Raw genomic sequence first — 16851 nt, 5'->3', positions numbered from 1 at the left:
ACTTCCACAGTTAGCACTTCAGAGTCATGTCTTCTCACAGCTGCTATGCCTCATGTGATAACTAGTGTGGTAAGTACAGTTCCTCTTCCTCAGCAAACACCAGCAGTAACCCCTGATCAGATTGAGCCATTGGGAGACAGAGTATGCTGCAGACATCCCACCAAACCTGCTCAGTGGTATGGCACAAGCACCTCACAGAACAAGAAAGTTGGTCCTCGTGTCCCTCCCCTGTGGCCACAAACATGACCTGAGACGTGCCCATCTCCGTTCTGCTGCTGTGTACCTTCTGACTGAAGCTATAGGATCAAGATCCCTGCACTTGTATCAGGTCATGTTTGTGGCCACAGGGCAAGAACATGAGAAGCAATTTTCTTGTCATGTTAGGTACTGTGGAGAAAGGAAGGCATTCCCCCTTGTATCAAAAATGCTCAGGGTCTACTTCCAGCCCTAAACCATTTTCCCTTCGCAAGATGAAATAAATTTGTAAGGAAACCATGTTCATCTTGAAGAAATCTGAACAGAAAAATACTAAGCACAGATAGATTTGCTTCCTTTTAAATATTTCTCAGGAAATGCAACCTTTAGGCTATTTTTTTTTCTTTTTATACAAGAAAGACCAAGTTATGAAAACTGTACTTCACAGAAAATAAAAAGTAATTAAAGAAAGTAACAAAAGTCACTGCCAAGTTTGCTGCAGGAAGCACAATCCAACAGCCTCTAGTACTTGGAAGGACATGATGAGATCAGGGGATACTTTATTGTTTCTACCTGAGCATTAAGAAGCACATGAAGAAAACCCACAAAACTCTCCAGATTCTTCAGAATCTTGCAAAGTTTCATATTGCTCTATCTCATTACAGGCATGTCATTCATACCTTTACAAAATGAAGGGTTTATCTTTTTTATATATAATTAAACAACTTCAAAATTATGATGAAGCTTTTAACATATTGTTTTAGACACCCGCTAATAAGTACAATAAAACATAGATCTTTCAAAACCTGCTAGTGCTGGCTACACAGAGTGCCAGGCTTTCAGCCTGTGCTAGTCAGTAAACAAAATCTCATGGGTTTGGGCTATTTGGGACTCGAGTTTCAAATTCTATTAAGAGCACAATTTAAGGCTTTGTTGTAATTGTTTCAGAAGAAACAATCACTTCTCAGTTCAGGATTAAATCCTAGTATTTGTGTTTAAAGGGGCATTTCAAATCTCAATGCTAGTAGGTGAATGTGGCTTACCTTCAGAAGCCAGTGAATGGTAGTTCATGAACTGAATTCTGCAGATCTTTTGTTTGTTTCTGTGATGTTTTGAGTGTGCACTGAATGCTTGTATTTTTCTGTCACTTTCACTTCCCGAACTCCTGATACTGTTTATCCTCATAGAAGGGGCTTTTTTCACTGTTTTTCCAACATGAATCTGGCTGTAAGACAAATACATAAGGTTTTAAAGTAGTAGATGCCTCTGCTTCTTACCTGTGAGTATGATGATACCATCTTGTCATGATCAAAAAGCTCCATATGGAAAACATTCCACAGCTTTTATTTACAATTCATTGCTGCCAGCCTATACTTACCCCACTGCATGCAGTTATTTGCTTATTTTCAGTATATACCTTTTATGAACTGGACTGCTCTGTAAGTTACATCTCTTGCCAATACACTGGATGCTGCTGGCTTACATTAACTTAACTGCTCACATTCATTTTTGTGCTACAAGTAAAATCAATTGCCTATCTCTTGCAGGGAGATGTGGAAGCAAATCAGCGAGGCAGCAAGGTAAATCATTCCAGGCAGAGAATTTGCAGCCCACCAGGTGCAAGGCTGTGCCTAGCAGCACCTCCCTTGCCCAGGGGTAAGTGGAGCAAAAGGGAAGGCATATCACAGGCCTGTGGGGTGCTGCACAGGATGGCCAATGTCATATTTGTGTGACCAGTGCCACCATGAGTTGGTGTCCAGTAGAAGTGTATGGGGGTTTTGTTTGTTTTTCTTTGAAGGCTGATTTTTCTAGAAGTGCAACGACTGGAGCTGGAAGCAGTAACTCTGTTGTGAGAGCACTGCTCTGCCCTGTAACAAAGGCTCTGTTGTGCTGGCACGCAGCACAGTGCCCAAAGCTCAGGATGTTTTCATCCTATTTGCTTTCATTTGTATTTGAGTTAACCTGGCACAGCTACTGGAGAATAACACCATATACTAGGGGTCATTTTAATCAAATGGATCCTTGATACTCTGATTTCTTCCTACTGGCAGTTTGCATGGAAAAGGCAATTAACTACAACTCTAAACTGATGGCATGACCTTAAAAAAATTGTCAGATTCTGTCCTGGCAACTCATTCAGAAGAGTATGCACCAAAAGTCACAAAACCTGTTGCATTATCTTTATATTTAAACTAGCATATCTCCAACCAAAGTACAAATGAGTCACTTTTGGGTAATTCTCTCTTATGGAAGGCACTGCAAGAATTCTGTCCCTCCTCTGCAGGAGAAGCTTTGTTCTGTCCTTAGGAAAAGACTCCAGTTGGGAACAGAAAAATGGAGAAATATGGTCTATGTCCTTTTGGCCTTTCCCTCTCCCTCCTTCTTTCCCACTCCTCCCCTCTCCCAAAAGTAACCATAAGAAAATTTATTAGGATTAATGAGCTCATGTGTACTGAAAATTTGAGGTCTACAAGGCAAAGCAAAACCACCCAATTTATAGTATAGGCTATGTGATAGGAATGGTACACAGAGTGTAATAACTGCACTGTGGAGCATCTTAGGTGAAATAAGAGAAACATTCATGTATGACAATCAGCTGTAGTTTTTCCTTTGAATTTTGTCTTGCTCCTTTTAAAGATATATGTGTCAGTGAGTCCCACTGAGCTTTCCCATGTGTTGGGAATCAGATCATTCACCTAGTGTTCTGAATTACTATTTGTCAGAGCTTACAAAGATACAGCCTGAGTGATCTCAAGTAAATATTGATGAATAGTGAAAGCTTCTATTATCTTAACTTTTGCCCGCAAGTATACAATAAACATAAATGGAGAAGAGTGATCTAAAAGTTCTATCTGGCACATTCTGAAATCATTAGTGAAAATGCTTAAAATATTGCTAAAGTTTTACTCTTTTAATAAAGTAAACAAATAATTTATTTGGTTCTGTACAGAAATTACTTTTGTTGGGGACCTGATGAAGATAAATTATCTCTATCTCTACAGATTGTGAAGGAAGTAATTTTGCCCTTCCTCTTTGCTGCTGCTGTTTTAAGTATTCTTCCAGGAAAGAAAGGTCCAACAGAGAAGGTATGTTCTCAAGGCTGACAGGCCTTGGCTGAGAGGCCTCATCTGCAAATCTGAATGACAATATCTATAGCTCGCGCATGTCCAGAGGGTGGTGTTGCTGAGAGAGGGACAGCTTTCTGAGTTAGCAGAGTACCACAGGCATGCCAATGGTGACAGTGAGGGTGACGGCTGCAGCAGAAGCAACCAGGAAAGGTGGTGAACAGAGGTGGTTCTGCAAACTCTTGTTTTGAGAGAAGAAACAAAGCAGTTGCAGCCTCTGTGAACCAGTTTTCATACTCAGAATGAGATTTACTCAGAATGAGTAAATTATATTCAGCTGCTTTGTTAAAAACCGGAGCAAAATTATGGTTAAGATAGAGTTTGCAGAAGCCAATTTTTTAAAGAGCCTTTAGGTCACCTAATGATGTATTCAGCTAGGAGATTTAAGACTCCAATCTGTCCTAGAGTGGTTAGGCTGAATGCAAGGCAAGTGTCCCAGCCAGCTTTCTTCACAACACTTCTTTGTGCATTTTTGCCCCTATAATTTTAATATTGGCATTAGGGAGTTTTAGGCTGTTTGTCCAGGAGCTAAGACAATAGGTTATTATCTGCCATCGGAGGGGGAACAAAATACACGTCAGTGCTGAATTGGACTAAATGATCCTCGTGGATCCCTTTTAACTCGGGGTATTCTGTGATATATTCAGGATATTCTGCGACACTCTGAGTGCAGAAACGTTGGTGTTGAACGGCCCTGGGGGCAGCCGACACCTGCCTGAGGCACTCCCAGCGTTCACCTGGGAGCCGCTGTGCTCGCATTCAGCACGCACAGCGCGTCTCTCCAAAGAGCAGAGCCAGAGCACTGTTATCTTAACGCGGCTGCCGTGCTGCAAACTCCGCAGTCGGTCAGACTGCCGCTCGTCCCACGCTGGCAGTTTATCACGACGGTCCGTAGCTGCGGGGTCCCGGGCCGGGCGGTGCCGCGGCCTGCGGGCGCAGCGCTCGGCACGGCCGCATTGTCTCCGGCGGGGCGGGGCGGCTCGGGGCGAGCGCGGGGGCGGCGCTCAGCGAGGGCAGCGGGCAGGGGCGGGCCCGCCAGCGCCCGGCGCTCGCCGTCTCCTTGCCGACGGAGGAGGGGTCGGAGCCGCCCCCGTCCCCAGGGGCTGCCGCCGGGCTAGCGCGGCGGTGCGAGGCGGCCGAGGTTAGCCACGGCAGCCCGGCCGGAGCGGGCGGGTCCAGACTCCGCCCCGCGTCCTCCCAGCCCGGGCTCCCGCAGCGCCGCATCGGGTGAGTACCCGCGCTCCGCAGCGGCTCTGCCCTGGCCCCAGCCCCGCGGAGGGCGGCGCAGGCCCTGCGGCCTGGCCGCGCTTTGTTCGCGGGCGGCGGTGCCGGCGCCGCGGGGCGCTCCGCTCTGCCGTGCGGCGGCGGCTCCGGCTCTCCCGGGGCGGCGGGGCCGTGCTGCGGACAGCCTCTGCTGCGAGCTCGTCCCGCTCGCTGCCCCGCGGTGGGTGCCGCCGGCCGCTTGCGTGCCGGGGCACGGCGGTCGGTGCGGCCCAGGGGAACCCGCGCAACAGGTTCGGGCATTGTTCGTGCCGCCGCGGTGGCGGGGGGGGCTTCCCAGGGGGGCTCCCGAGTGGCCGCCGCCGGCGGAATTTTTGCCTTTGTGCGGGCGCCGCCGCGGGTGTCGCGGCAGGCCCGGCAGGGAAGGAGCGGGGTGCGGGCAAGGGGAGCAGCCGGAGGCAGGCGGGGGCGGGAGTTGGCTCCCGGCGGGGATTTTGGCGGTGCGTGGCCGCCGGGCCGGCCGGCGGGCTGGGGACGAGTCACGGCCGTGTCACCGCCGCGGCGTCGGCGCTCCTGGGTTTCTGGAAGCGCTGCCTGGTCGAGAAGCTGATTCACTGCTGAAGACGTGGTTGCTCATAGCTGTGGTTACCCTTTCTTTGGTTTTTTTGACAGGTCTATTGTCCAGCAGTTTTGTCTTCTCCCCCAGAATTGTGGTGTCCCTTGCTACCCCCTCATAGAGCTCTTTAGCCAGGCAGTTTTATGAAGGCTATGCACTAAAGCAACAGTTTTTGTTAATGAATTTAAACGAGTGTATGGAGGCAAGAGTGGAAACAATTGAGAGAGTGTTTTTGTTTTTTTTTTTTTTTTTGACTTTTTGTAAGTTTTATAATGACCAAAACTGATGAGGTTTATGTGGATATGTATTAATATATGCTTTTGTCTGTTGCTCTCTCATCTTTCTGCATCCCAAAGGAAATACTGGTCCTCTCCATTTTTAGTATTGCAGTGTCTGCAGTGTCCTCACAATTGGATCCTGACTTTGTTCATGCATTAAAATTCACTGTGATGAGGAAGTACTGGGTTTCCCCCCCTTTTCTCCCTTCCGTGGCATCACCTGCTAAGATTCATTGTATAGTAAATAATGAATATTGTTACTACATTATAGGATTACTAATAGTTATTACTTACTGTGCTAATAAGGGTTCCCCTTTATCTGAATATGAGTATTTATAGTCCTAATGCCATTGTCTGTACCAAGCAGAAACCTAAGAGATAAAAGGGGAAGGTGGACTACAGAATAGAACTGAAGCTTGCTCAGAGAGGCCTATGGCTTGGTGAGGTGCTGGTCATGCCTTGCTCTTTCAGGAGAAAAGCAGCAAGGCAGAGCGCTGGAGCAGGCTGCTCAGGGAGATTGTGGATCTTCCTCTCTGGAGCCATCAAACCCCCTGCCTAGGCTGGGTCACCACCAGCAGTTACACAGCAATGCGTCCAAATGGGATTCCATTAGAACCATTCAAATAGATGATCTCCAGAGGTCCCTTCCAATCTTAATAATCCTGTGATTCTGCGACAATCTTCCACCAAAACTAAGAGTAATTACAGTGTGGTTTTAGGGGTGGATTTTTGGATTTTACACAATTCTTTATGTCATTGATTGCTGCTTGAGGAGTGCTGTAAAATCATCTCAGCTGACCATTTTTCCTGGAGTAGTTTGCTAATAGATTATATTTTGTTTGAAGTTTCATTGATCAGTGACATCAGTTTTCCTAGAAGTACAGTTTAAAAAATGAAATAGATGTGTTTTTAAATTTGTGGGCTGTAATACTAAATTGGCTATGGATTCAAATTTCTCCGTTAAGCTTATGTAAACAGAGGAAATTCACATGGTTCTGTCATTTTCTGTCAACAAAGTAAAGCAGTCAGGTGAATTTCAGCTCAGTCTCAATTGGCTGTTGCTTGAGAGTGGTAGGAGGTAGGGAAACCAGAGGAATTTCTGTAAGACCTTTAATACAGTGCTACTTAACTGTCAAGAATCTTTAGGACTAGATTATAAAGAGGAACATCTTTATTCCCCAGTGAAGATAGGCGGGGAAATACAGAACACCTTCAGTAGGCAGCTTCTGATAAAGTAGGCAGAGCCTACCCTGGAAATGATGTTGCAGGATTTCCAGTGTGTCTGTACTTAAGCTGTCTCAAGGACTTGCTGTTTGTATTTTTTCCCAATCTATAGATGTGTCCTCTTGCCTTCTTTCCCATCTTTTTGAGGCTGACTAGAAAACGTCCATTAATAGAAGGGTGTTTTTAATTTAAATTTACTGTTGGATTACTGTAATAACTGATCTGTCAAAAAAATGTAAAACCAGTGAAGTGTGTTTGTCATCTTGACTTTGCCTTTTACACAGTATACACTAATTTGAACTTTTGGGGTTTTGTTGTTGGGTTTCATTTAATGGGTGGAATTTGATTAAATTACAAGGCTTTGTGCAAGTCTTACAACATTTGCTGAGGTTTAACGTTGATGCTTATGTGTTAATTCCACATCTTCTAACACAAAGAGGGATTATTTATATTTTCTTACTCAAGTTATACTTTGCTTTTTAAAATTTTATAGTAATGAGTACTTTTGTAGGAATACCTTCTTCCTCTCCACATAAAAATCTACTAACAATGTTGTATTTTCAATTAAGCCTGGAACTTCATGTAGGTTACCTCTGATTGAAAGCATACTACAGGGATTCTGGTTCTTGTTACTTTCCCACTGCTTCCGGTGCTGCCTCAGGAGCATTGCCTGCTAACTATAAACAATGTTGATGTCTACCATATGTTTTGGTAGAAAGTGCAGGATTCCTGCTGTCCCACTAAACTCAAATGCCTAGCTTACTAGTATTTGTGAATATACAACAGAAATCTTGACTCCCCTATTGTATAACTCTGTAAGAAACTCTTGTTTTCAATCTCCAAGGAAATAAAGTTTTAGATTGAGTAGCAAAATCAAAAAATATGGTCAAATACTTTTTCATTTAAATTTACAGAACCCGGGATCTGGAGCTCAAACTTGTAACCCTAGCAGACAGTTTTGCATTCCAGTACCAATGGTAAGTAAGATAGGTCTCTTCCAAAAATAAATCTTTGTAATTTTCATGCGTTGTATTTGGTTCTTATGAAACTTTGATACCGATGAATATACTGCCTAGAACAACATCTTTGCAGTTGGTTTTGTAGAAACTTACTTAGGCTTTAACTTGTGCCTTCTTTAACTTCTCTGCTTTACTTTGTTTTCATTTTGTGACTTCTAAAAAGTCTTTAAAAGGCACTATAACATAAACAAAACTGATATTAAGGTTAAATTAGGTTGTTTGGCCATGCAGCTCACAGTGCAGCTTGCGTTCCTGTGTCTCACGTAGTAGCAGTGTCTCACAAGGAGAAGAGTGGCTGCAGGTTTGTTAGAGGGTGTTTAAGCATAAGACTGGAGATAAGTGAATTCTACTTTTAAGAGGGTTCTGTGATAGTGGGAGAGAGTAAGGAAAGAAGTTTTAATAGTATCAAGGTAATTGTTGCTGCTCTGATGGTGTTGATAAGCTTCTGCTGGAAGATAAATGAGAGACTTGGGAACGTTGATTGAGCAAGTAGAAAAATGTGTTGGCAAAGCTTTTAGCTCTTCAGACTAAATAAGAGTGAGAGATTTTTGAAGTTAGGATAACCTTACAGCAGATGCTAAACTCAACAAGGAAGCAAGTGGAAATCAATCTGGAGTGTTGTTTTCCTGTTTCCAGGTGAGAAGATGAACTGCTGCATTTTGGACAAGCTGAAGTTTGGAATGCTGGGACGTAAAGAACCCATTAAGAAGGAAATTACGGTAGTTAAGAGGAAATGAAGGTATGACTTAGGGCTTTGCAGAAACAATAATTCAAAGGAGATAGATATAGTGGGTATGTGAGAATTCGGAGGCAAGATCACTTCCTATGATGTTGGCAGAATTGTATTTGAGATGTCTTCTTAGTGAGGTATCATGAAGGATCAGTGTTGACCAGACCAAGTAAGGCCAAAGCAAAAATATGTTCTAAAAATAAGATAAATGGGCTTGATATTGTCTTGATGTTTTGGTCACTGAATGATATTTATGGCTAAACTTGAGACCTCAGTGCAGATTGTCTGTTTTCTTTCTGCTCGTGTTCTGTTTGCTAATTCTTTCATTTTGCCTTCTTACTTATAATAGAATCATTGGAAAATGTATGAGTGTTGCATCTATGCAGGATGTTCCAGGCAGCAGCTTAGCGAGCTTGATTTTATTTTCTCTGAAGCATGTGACCATTTGTGTATTGGCTTATTGATTTATTTGTTGGTAGTGGAAGGCTGCATGTTTTATTTTGAGGGGGTAGGAGAGAGGGAGAGGTGTTGTGATTACTGCAGGTGGTTGCTGTGGCTGATTTAATTTGTGATTTGCAGTTGACATGTTCAGAATTTTTAATCTGAGTGCAGAATTGTTAATCTGAGTACAAAAACTGAAGACATCCATGAAAATTAAGATTCATTTCTCCTGTACCCACTAATTTAAGGACATCTTAGATAATTATCTTCGCTCTCTAGAGCAGTGAATTAATGGATTTCTGAAATATGTGAATAAGGTATTTATTTACCAGATCTGGAATATTTCAGTGTCTTGTACTTTCATGTTTGGTTAATATTAGCAAAATTTTCAAGTTATTTATTTCTTATTGAAGGGATTTTTATTATTACCCTTATCATGGATACTTTGTGTATTGTAGAGTGAGGACAAAACAGTAATTTTTAATTATTTTTTTTTTTAAGGCAGAGGAAATTGTTCAGGGTGTTTCAAGGTCTACACAAAATCATACTCTTGATCTGGTAACTTTTTGATCAGGTAGCAACCCAGAGCTTTAGGGATTTGTAAACAGACTTTTTATTAGCCCCTTCTTCTTTGTTGTCTTGTTTTGGTCAGTTTCCTCCGCTCCAAAAGAATGACTGCTTTTGTGTCTGCTGCACAAGATGTCTTTCAGTGTAGGGGAGCATTTCTTTTTGCTCCACTCAGTGGAGTGTCACTGTGCTGAGCTGCAAATTGAATCCTGGGGCCCTGAGCCACATGCAGTTGTAACCAATGCCAAATATGTGTATTGTTATGAAGTGGTAGATTGTTTTCTTATATAAGTATTGCAAAAAGAACAAGAAGTTCTAATCTTGCACCCCAGAGGAAAGTGTTTTTCATTTGTTCCAGACTGCCAGCAGTTGCACTCATCGGTACAGCTGTTTGTCTTTTGACTTCCCTGCCCATGGCCTGGATTGTCCAATCTCATTCCACCCGCTGTCCTAGTTCATTTTATGAAGTACTGAAGGCATAGGAGCTTTCTGGTCTTTCATCACAAACTGGTTTTGGCCAGTTCCTTAATGAGCTGGTGGTAAGGTATTTATTTTTCCATGCACTTGTGACTTATATGCTAGTTTGGCTTTGTTTGTTGGGGGGTTTTGTGTTTGTTTGTTTGGGTTTTTTTTTTAAAGAAGAGGGAGTTAGGAGAGGACTATGTAATTTTATTTTACTATCTGTAGGTTATTTTTCTTCCCCCTAACCTCATGAAGTATTTCTGTGGTAGAAGTTGTGATCCATGTGATTCTGTGCTATTCCCGTGTGACTTCTGACTAAGGAAAATTTTAAGACCTAAAAATTAGAATTTTCTTTTAATGAGTTTTAGGGCAGTGTGATGAGGAAGTGAAAATGTCTTGGCTATGCTTTGAACATAGCATTTAATTGACATATTGCGATGTAGGAAGTGGTGGAAGAAGCAGCCTCTCAACTTGGATCATTTTCTGTATTCTCTGGTTACTTGATAGTGTTAAGTGGGATGGGACTGTACCAGATGATTGCAACTTCTGCTGGTTTGGCTGCCTGTTGTAAGGGAAGGAGTGTATGAGGCAGATTGGTATTCTGATGCTGGTGGGCAAGCTGTAGGGTTCTTCAGGAGGGTAAATGGTGTCTCACTGTATGAGAGAGAATGGCAAACTGTGGCAGGAATGTGGCACAAAAGGGACTATGGAGATGCATCCAAAACCTGTGGCTTATTTTCTCTACTATTCTAGACTAAAGAGGCCTGAAAACTGCTGTAACTTAGCATAGACCATGTGTGTGGCTCGACTGAGGCTGGAAAGGGTTGAAAACTCTAGCAAGCGGTCAACTTCGATGTTTCATTTTGCAGCATCGTTATGAATGTGTGCATGTGTTCCTTTGGGCTGGGCAAGTTTGCTCTCTGAGCATGGCCAGGGAGTCGGAGTCTGTTCTTGGAGAGCCAAGGTGCTCACTGCTGCACAGGACCCGTGGCTGGCCCTGTTCCCTGGAAAGACTGAGGTGTTGGTATTGTCTCACAGCTGTACCTGCAGGTGTTATTGTGCATCCGGAGTTACATTGTTTCTGTGCTTGGTACTCTTCCTTTTTTCCCCTCTGGCACTTGCTTGAAGTCTGAGGAAAAGCTCTGCCTTTGTGTGAAATGAATAGTTCACTGTGATCAAAGTTAGAACTCGGACACACAATGACTTTTTCTTCTCAGATGGCATAACCTCTTACTCACCTGTTCTCCATTTGCTGGTTTGCTGTTCATTATATTGCTCATCACTTCCTTTTGTTGCTTTTTATTTCACTTTTTATTTCACTTTTCACAGAACGTTGAGGGATTGAAAAAGGGTGGGAAATGAATATGGAAGATGGGTTAAATAGAGGAAGTAGTGAACAGACAGTTCTGAATTCTATTATTAACTTTAGTTAGAAGACAAGGTTTGAACCTTCAGATGAAAATGGAGTGGAATTGGAGTTTTTCCAAGCTTATATTTGTTGTGGCTGTGACAGTGTGCTTTGGAATTACGGTGTAGCATCCTGTTTACCTCAGCTTTAACCCAAGTCAGAGCACATTTTCAGTATGTTCTTTGAACTGCTATGGCAAGTTGCTGAGTTAGGGTACTAACAGTGCATGTGTAATGGAAATGGCATTGAGTGATTGCATCTTGTTTTAGAGTTAAAGCAGCTTACATACTCATGAAACTAGTCTATGTGTTTTATTTTCTGACTTCTTTAGTGTGAATTAGCAGGTTAAAGAAGATCAGGAATATCTTTTTTGTGTACAACTTCAGGCATAATATAAAACTTCTGTGGGTTTTTCTGGATAGTTTTTACTGATAGTAAAAAAATAAAAAATGTGGAAGTGGTTGAAAAATCAAAAAATCTGATATTCCTTAAATATCTAAAGTTGCCTTTTCTCCTGAGGGCTCTAATGTTACGTATTTATTAGTGCTGCTCATAATATCTTAAAGAGTAAAAACCAAACACTGCATTTGCATACGTAAGCTGATGTTCCTCCATCAAGTTTTATTGTTATCTTGAAACTGTCCAGCTGAGTAGCCAGGTTCCAGGTGCTTTTTAATTGAAGACAGCATTGACTAATAAATATTTACAGCCTTTTTCTGTTTTTGGGCAGGAGTATGCTTCTCAAATTACCCTGGGGCATCAGCCCTGGAGACACCTTTGTTTGTGTTCTCTCTTTGTACAGCTTTGATGTGGGAGAGATGACATCCTTTAATGTAGCTTTAAAGGAAGGTGAAATAATAATTTGCATAGACAATTTTATACTCAGCTTTTGTCCTGTCTTTTACATGTGGATTTTATTTCTGTGTGGAACAGATGAACTAGTTGTAGGCTGATTCAGGGAAAAAGAGGGTAATGGTTTGTGGGTTGAAGTTAGCGTCTAAAAAAGCCTGTGTGCTGGCTTCAGAGAATGAAGATGTTAATTTTGAAGGTCTGCAATTCAAAAGTTGATCTAAAAGAAAAAGTGTTTTCATTCTACATGATTTGAGGCTTTTTTTCCTTTGGTACTTCAGAATGTCTATTGTTATTTGTGCTATTGTTTGTGCCTGGACTTGCAAGCTGCTACAGTTTTGAACCTAGCTGCCCATCTGCTCCTTGGTTATTTATAGGCAGATTTGTGGAGCTCCTTCTAATCCCTCAAGTCTTCAAAAACATTAATGAATTAAACATCACAATACTCTTGTAAAAAGAGAATTAAATGGAGAAACTGAATGGAGACTAAAAGAGGATAAATGACTTGCTGAAAGCCATATGTATATTTCATAGCAGAACAGAATAGAAACCAGATTCTTTTTTTCTTACTTGTAGTCCGGTGCTTGACAGACCAACTAACATGCTCTTGTGAGATACATGCTAAAGGAATGAAGAAAGAACTTGTTCTTTGAATCTTGCAACAGATGCTCATGTGCAGACTCAAGGCCTTGCACCATGTATTGAGAGTATTAAAGGTTTCAGGTCTAACAGACATGAATAAACATGTTAAATTCAGGCTTAATAAGAATTAATATTGTTTTGATTGTTAATGTTTTGGAGCAGTGTTTTCTGCTGGGTTACTTAGAAAGAAAACACCTGTTACCTGTTCTTAGGAGAGCTTCTCTCTGGCATCTTAATTCTACTTGTCCAGTCAACCTGTCCCTCGTCCCTTGTCCTTAATGGACTTTTACAATGGCTTAAAACAGTGCCTAGACATTGGTTCTTATTTAGTTTTTTTAATTCAGTGGCAGTGAAGATGGATAGCAGAAAACACAGGCTAAACTTTGCATTCATCAGAAATTTTGTGCTTTAGTGAATTACACATAGTATTTATTGTTTTTCTGATTTTTGTCTGGGTTTTTTTTTTTTTTTTTGGTTTTTTTTTTTTTTTTGGTTTGGGTTTTTTTTTGTATTTTTGTTTGTTGTTGAGCATTGTTTGTTTTTGTTTGGTTTTTGTTGTTGGAAGAACTTCCAAAATTTTAGGTGTGTGGAGTAACACATTGTAATTTGCAGTTGTTCCAAAGTCTAGAAATTATGGAGGATGCAGCCTACTAAATTGTGATTTGATTTCACGTTGGAGTGTAGCTTGAAATACTGTTTTGCAACTTTTACCTGTTCTGTAATTTTTTTAAACTATTTGTTTACTCTTTCCCATTCTCTCCTTAATGTATACACGTTTCATGTTTGTATGTAAGAGAGTTTTCTCCACAAATTGTAATAGTTTCTGCTTGTCAAGGGGATTGGAAGAGTTTTCTATTTCACTGAAATGCCTTTCAAAGATTTAGGTTTTAAATACAAATATTATGCAAGTGTAGTGTTGCCACCTTCTTGTGGAAATCTTCAAAAGAATGAATGCGTTGTTGGAGACTGACATTGCTCTGTTGATTTAATAACCTGAAAGCTTGTGTCATTCTAAACAAGTTCAGTGAGGTTCTTCCAAGTGTATTGAATGTGTCCAGGAAATATGTTAAGTAAAAGAATTACAAGTTCTACAGTTTCCTATATAGTATTTTAAGGTATTATGGCAAAGTACATTCTAGGTGGTCGCACAGCACTCTACATTGTTTCTGAAATTCAGCAAACAAATGTAACCTTTTTATTTGTTTTATATCTGTAACATTTCATCATATAAAAGTTTTGTTATTTTGGTTTGGAAGTGATAAAATGCAGCTTCCTGAAGTATTTCACTTTCCTCTCATGAAATCTGTTCTCTTCAGTGCTTTTGCTTTTCTTCAGTAGCTTTCCTGTGTTTAATGAAACCAAATGGGTTTTTTATTGATGAATAGACACTGAATCTGTTTCATTCAGCTAAATAGTGGTTAGATATTGAGCAACAACTCTTTCCTCATGCTAAATTTAGAGCTTGATGGAAAATTTGAAGAGTGTGTCATTTTGTCCTTCTCCAACAAATTGAAGGCTTTGCATCTATTTTGTAGGTCTAAATACATTGCAAAGGTACAAAGCAGTGTACCTTTTCAAAACATCTTTAGTAGCTCCTGTTGGAAAGTAGATGCCAGCTTTCTTGATATGGTTTCACTTTCCAATATTAAAAAAACACCTTTTTTAAAATTCATCCTGAGACTCTTTGGATGTCAAAAATAGAGAAGGATGCTAAGACTGTTTTTTAAACTGAATATTTTCTTTTTTTCTGGTATGTTCTGGTAATTCTCACCAGAGCAGGTTTTCATCTGGATGAAAACCTATCAAAGCTCTCACAGAAGAGAGGTAATTGTACACTTCAGGAGTTTATGGAACAAAGGCTAGGTGTTCAGAATTACCAGCAGTTTTTCTAACTGGTCTGACTCACCTCCCTCCACTCTGAACAGAGTGCTTCCTTTGGTTCCGGGAAATACTGAATAAAAGAACTATTTTGGTCCATGGACAGTGCCACTACTGTGGCAGAAAGCCAAGCGATGCTTTCATATTAAATAAATAGGTCTTTTCAGAGCAGCAGAGAAACATGTTCCCTAGAGTCAGTAAGCTGATGCAGACTTTTGTTCCTGTGTGAAAGTATGAAGATAATGAAGTGTGTGTAGGTTTGAACTTCCTTCATTGATTATAATAAAGAGGCATTTGTAATAATTTGGAAATGTAACTTGGGGAGAAGGGGGAAAAATAATTCAGGTACATGTCCCACATCTTGAAAAAGGAAAATAAAGAGAAGTGCTGCAGTTAAAAAGCTTACACAGAGTGGTTTGAGAGACAAAAATGACTGCCTGAGTAATTCTTGCATTTTGTGTTTTATGCAACGAATAACTACAAATCTTTGTCTAAAGCATACAGGAAGCTTTAATAGGATGCTTTTTTGAGTAGTTGTTCAAAGTGCAGACAGTCATGGGACTCAGTTTCCTTAGGGAGCTAAAAGTTATTTGCTTCCTTCTGTAATATGTGAAGTGTGAATTCTGTGTAATTGGCAAAATTGCACTTCAATTTGGAGATTTTGGAGTAAGAGGTGGGAATGAACATTGTGACATGTTACACGTTGGAGTAGGAAGAGACAGTTAAAAGCTGTTGAAATGTTTTTCTTTTTTATAATAATATGATAATTCGTTTGTTTGTTATGAAGCTCATTGTTTTAACATGAAAAGGAATAATTATTTTACTTCAAACTATTTAGATTTCTCTGGATTTTTTGTTTTCTTTATTTTTTTCCTAAGTAATTTATTAGTTTTTATAAGTTTTTATAAGTTAACTAAGTTTTTATTCAGTTAACTTCCCCCATGCTAGGAAAAAAAAGTTCTGTTTGTGTGCATTCTGAAATATCCAGAGGGAGAATTCCAGGCTGCAGTCTGAAGCCCTGGGCCTGGAATGAAAAAAAAAAAAAAAATCGATTTTGATCTGTTTTTATTTTGACTGATATTGGCAAATGTCTTGAATTGAGTATTTCTGAGCAGAATTAGATTTTTCTAATTATATGGATTGATACATGGTGGAAGTAGCACCTCAGAAAGTTACAAGCATGCCGGTTCCTACTTTGTGTTGGGAGGAAGAGGAGGTTGCAGTTCAGGCATCCTGTGCATTTGTCAGTGAGGCAAAAAAGCGTCATGGTGAGTTGCAGTTCATTCACTGTGCAATAAAAATTGTATGAGGGTAAGGAGGAGGCAAAAGAAGCAGGAGCATTTCTGGGTTTAGATTATAGGTAGGGCGTAGTTATTCAGGCTGTTGGATGTTTTTCTTCAACTGAAGCCCTGCTAATGGCAGGGTAATGGCAGTGTCCTGACAGAAATGTAGCATAACATATTTAGATAATTATTATATTCTTGGTAGTAGCAGACAGACTATGCAAAAGCACAGTCTTATTTGCACTTATTTTACATCTGAATGAGCAAACAGATAACCTACCTGAAAATTAATTGTAGTTTATTAGGGTTGGGAAATGGGATTTTATATAAATTATCTTGTTGTCCTTGGCTGAGATTTTGCTTTGGTTTTTGTGGTCGGACTGTTTGTCCCCTGCAATGAGGGAAAAGAAATCTGTAATTAAATATTTGTATGAATAATGCCTATAATGATGTGTTTTCTTAAGTTTTTACAGTACTGTAGATTTTTGTTACAGTGTTCTGTTCTTCCTTCAGAAGAATACAAAAGTGTAACACTGTGAAACACTGTATCTGATTTCCCATGCTTGACAACTTCACCTTCTTGTGTTTCAGAGCTGTGAAAAGTGTCTGAAGTAGAATGGAAGCCTCGGTAATATTACCCATTCTGAAGAAAAAATTGGCATTTCTTTCAGGTACAATTTCAGTTTTCCTGAACTGATTCCATCCTGCATAATTTGGATGGGATATTTAAGTCGGGTGTTTGTATTTGCTGGATGTATTTAACAAAAATGTGTTGTTGGTTAGTGCTTTGTCATATACCAAAAGAATCTCTGGAACCCTTTATCTAGTGGCCAAGCTGTTGGTGTTGGTGTTTAGGACTTGCTTTTGCTGTAGCCTGTAGCTCAACCTGCAAAGTTTTAAATAAGTTTCAGTC

General features: G+C 40.5%; 1 protein-coding gene across 5 annotated transcripts in view; it reads left to right on the top strand.

The window, feature by feature from the left end:
• Positions 1-4301: 4301 nt before the first annotated feature.
• The window catches only part of SESTD1 (SEC14 and spectrin domain containing 1), a 49537-nt gene continuing 36987 nt past the window's right edge, over positions 4302-16851 (top strand). For 2 of the 5 annotated variants that reach the window (XM_041473092.1, XM_041473088.1), the window contains exons 1-4: positions 4302-4547; positions 7574-7636; positions 8315-8417; positions 16530-16609. In XM_041473092.1, the coding sequence (XP_041329026.1) occupies positions 16555-16609 (55 nt within the window). In that variant the 5' untranslated portion in view covers positions 4302-4547; positions 7574-7636; positions 8315-8417; positions 16530-16554. Of the gene's footprint in view, positions 4548-4576; positions 4835-7573; positions 7637-8314; positions 8418-9936; positions 9956-16529; positions 16610-16851 lie in introns of those variants that run through there. The other 3 variants (XM_041473089.1, XM_041473090.1, XM_041473091.1) reach the window with 3 other exon arrangements.

The sequence above is a fragment of the Pyrgilauda ruficollis genome, unplaced genomic scaffold, assembly GCF_017590135.1.
Source record: "Pyrgilauda ruficollis isolate IOZ18807 unplaced genomic scaffold, ASM1759013v1 scaffold3, whole genome shotgun sequence".
NCBI lineage: Eukaryota > Metazoa > Chordata > Aves > Passeriformes > Passeridae > Pyrgilauda > Pyrgilauda ruficollis.
This window is presented reverse-complemented; position numbering and strand designations above follow the sequence as displayed.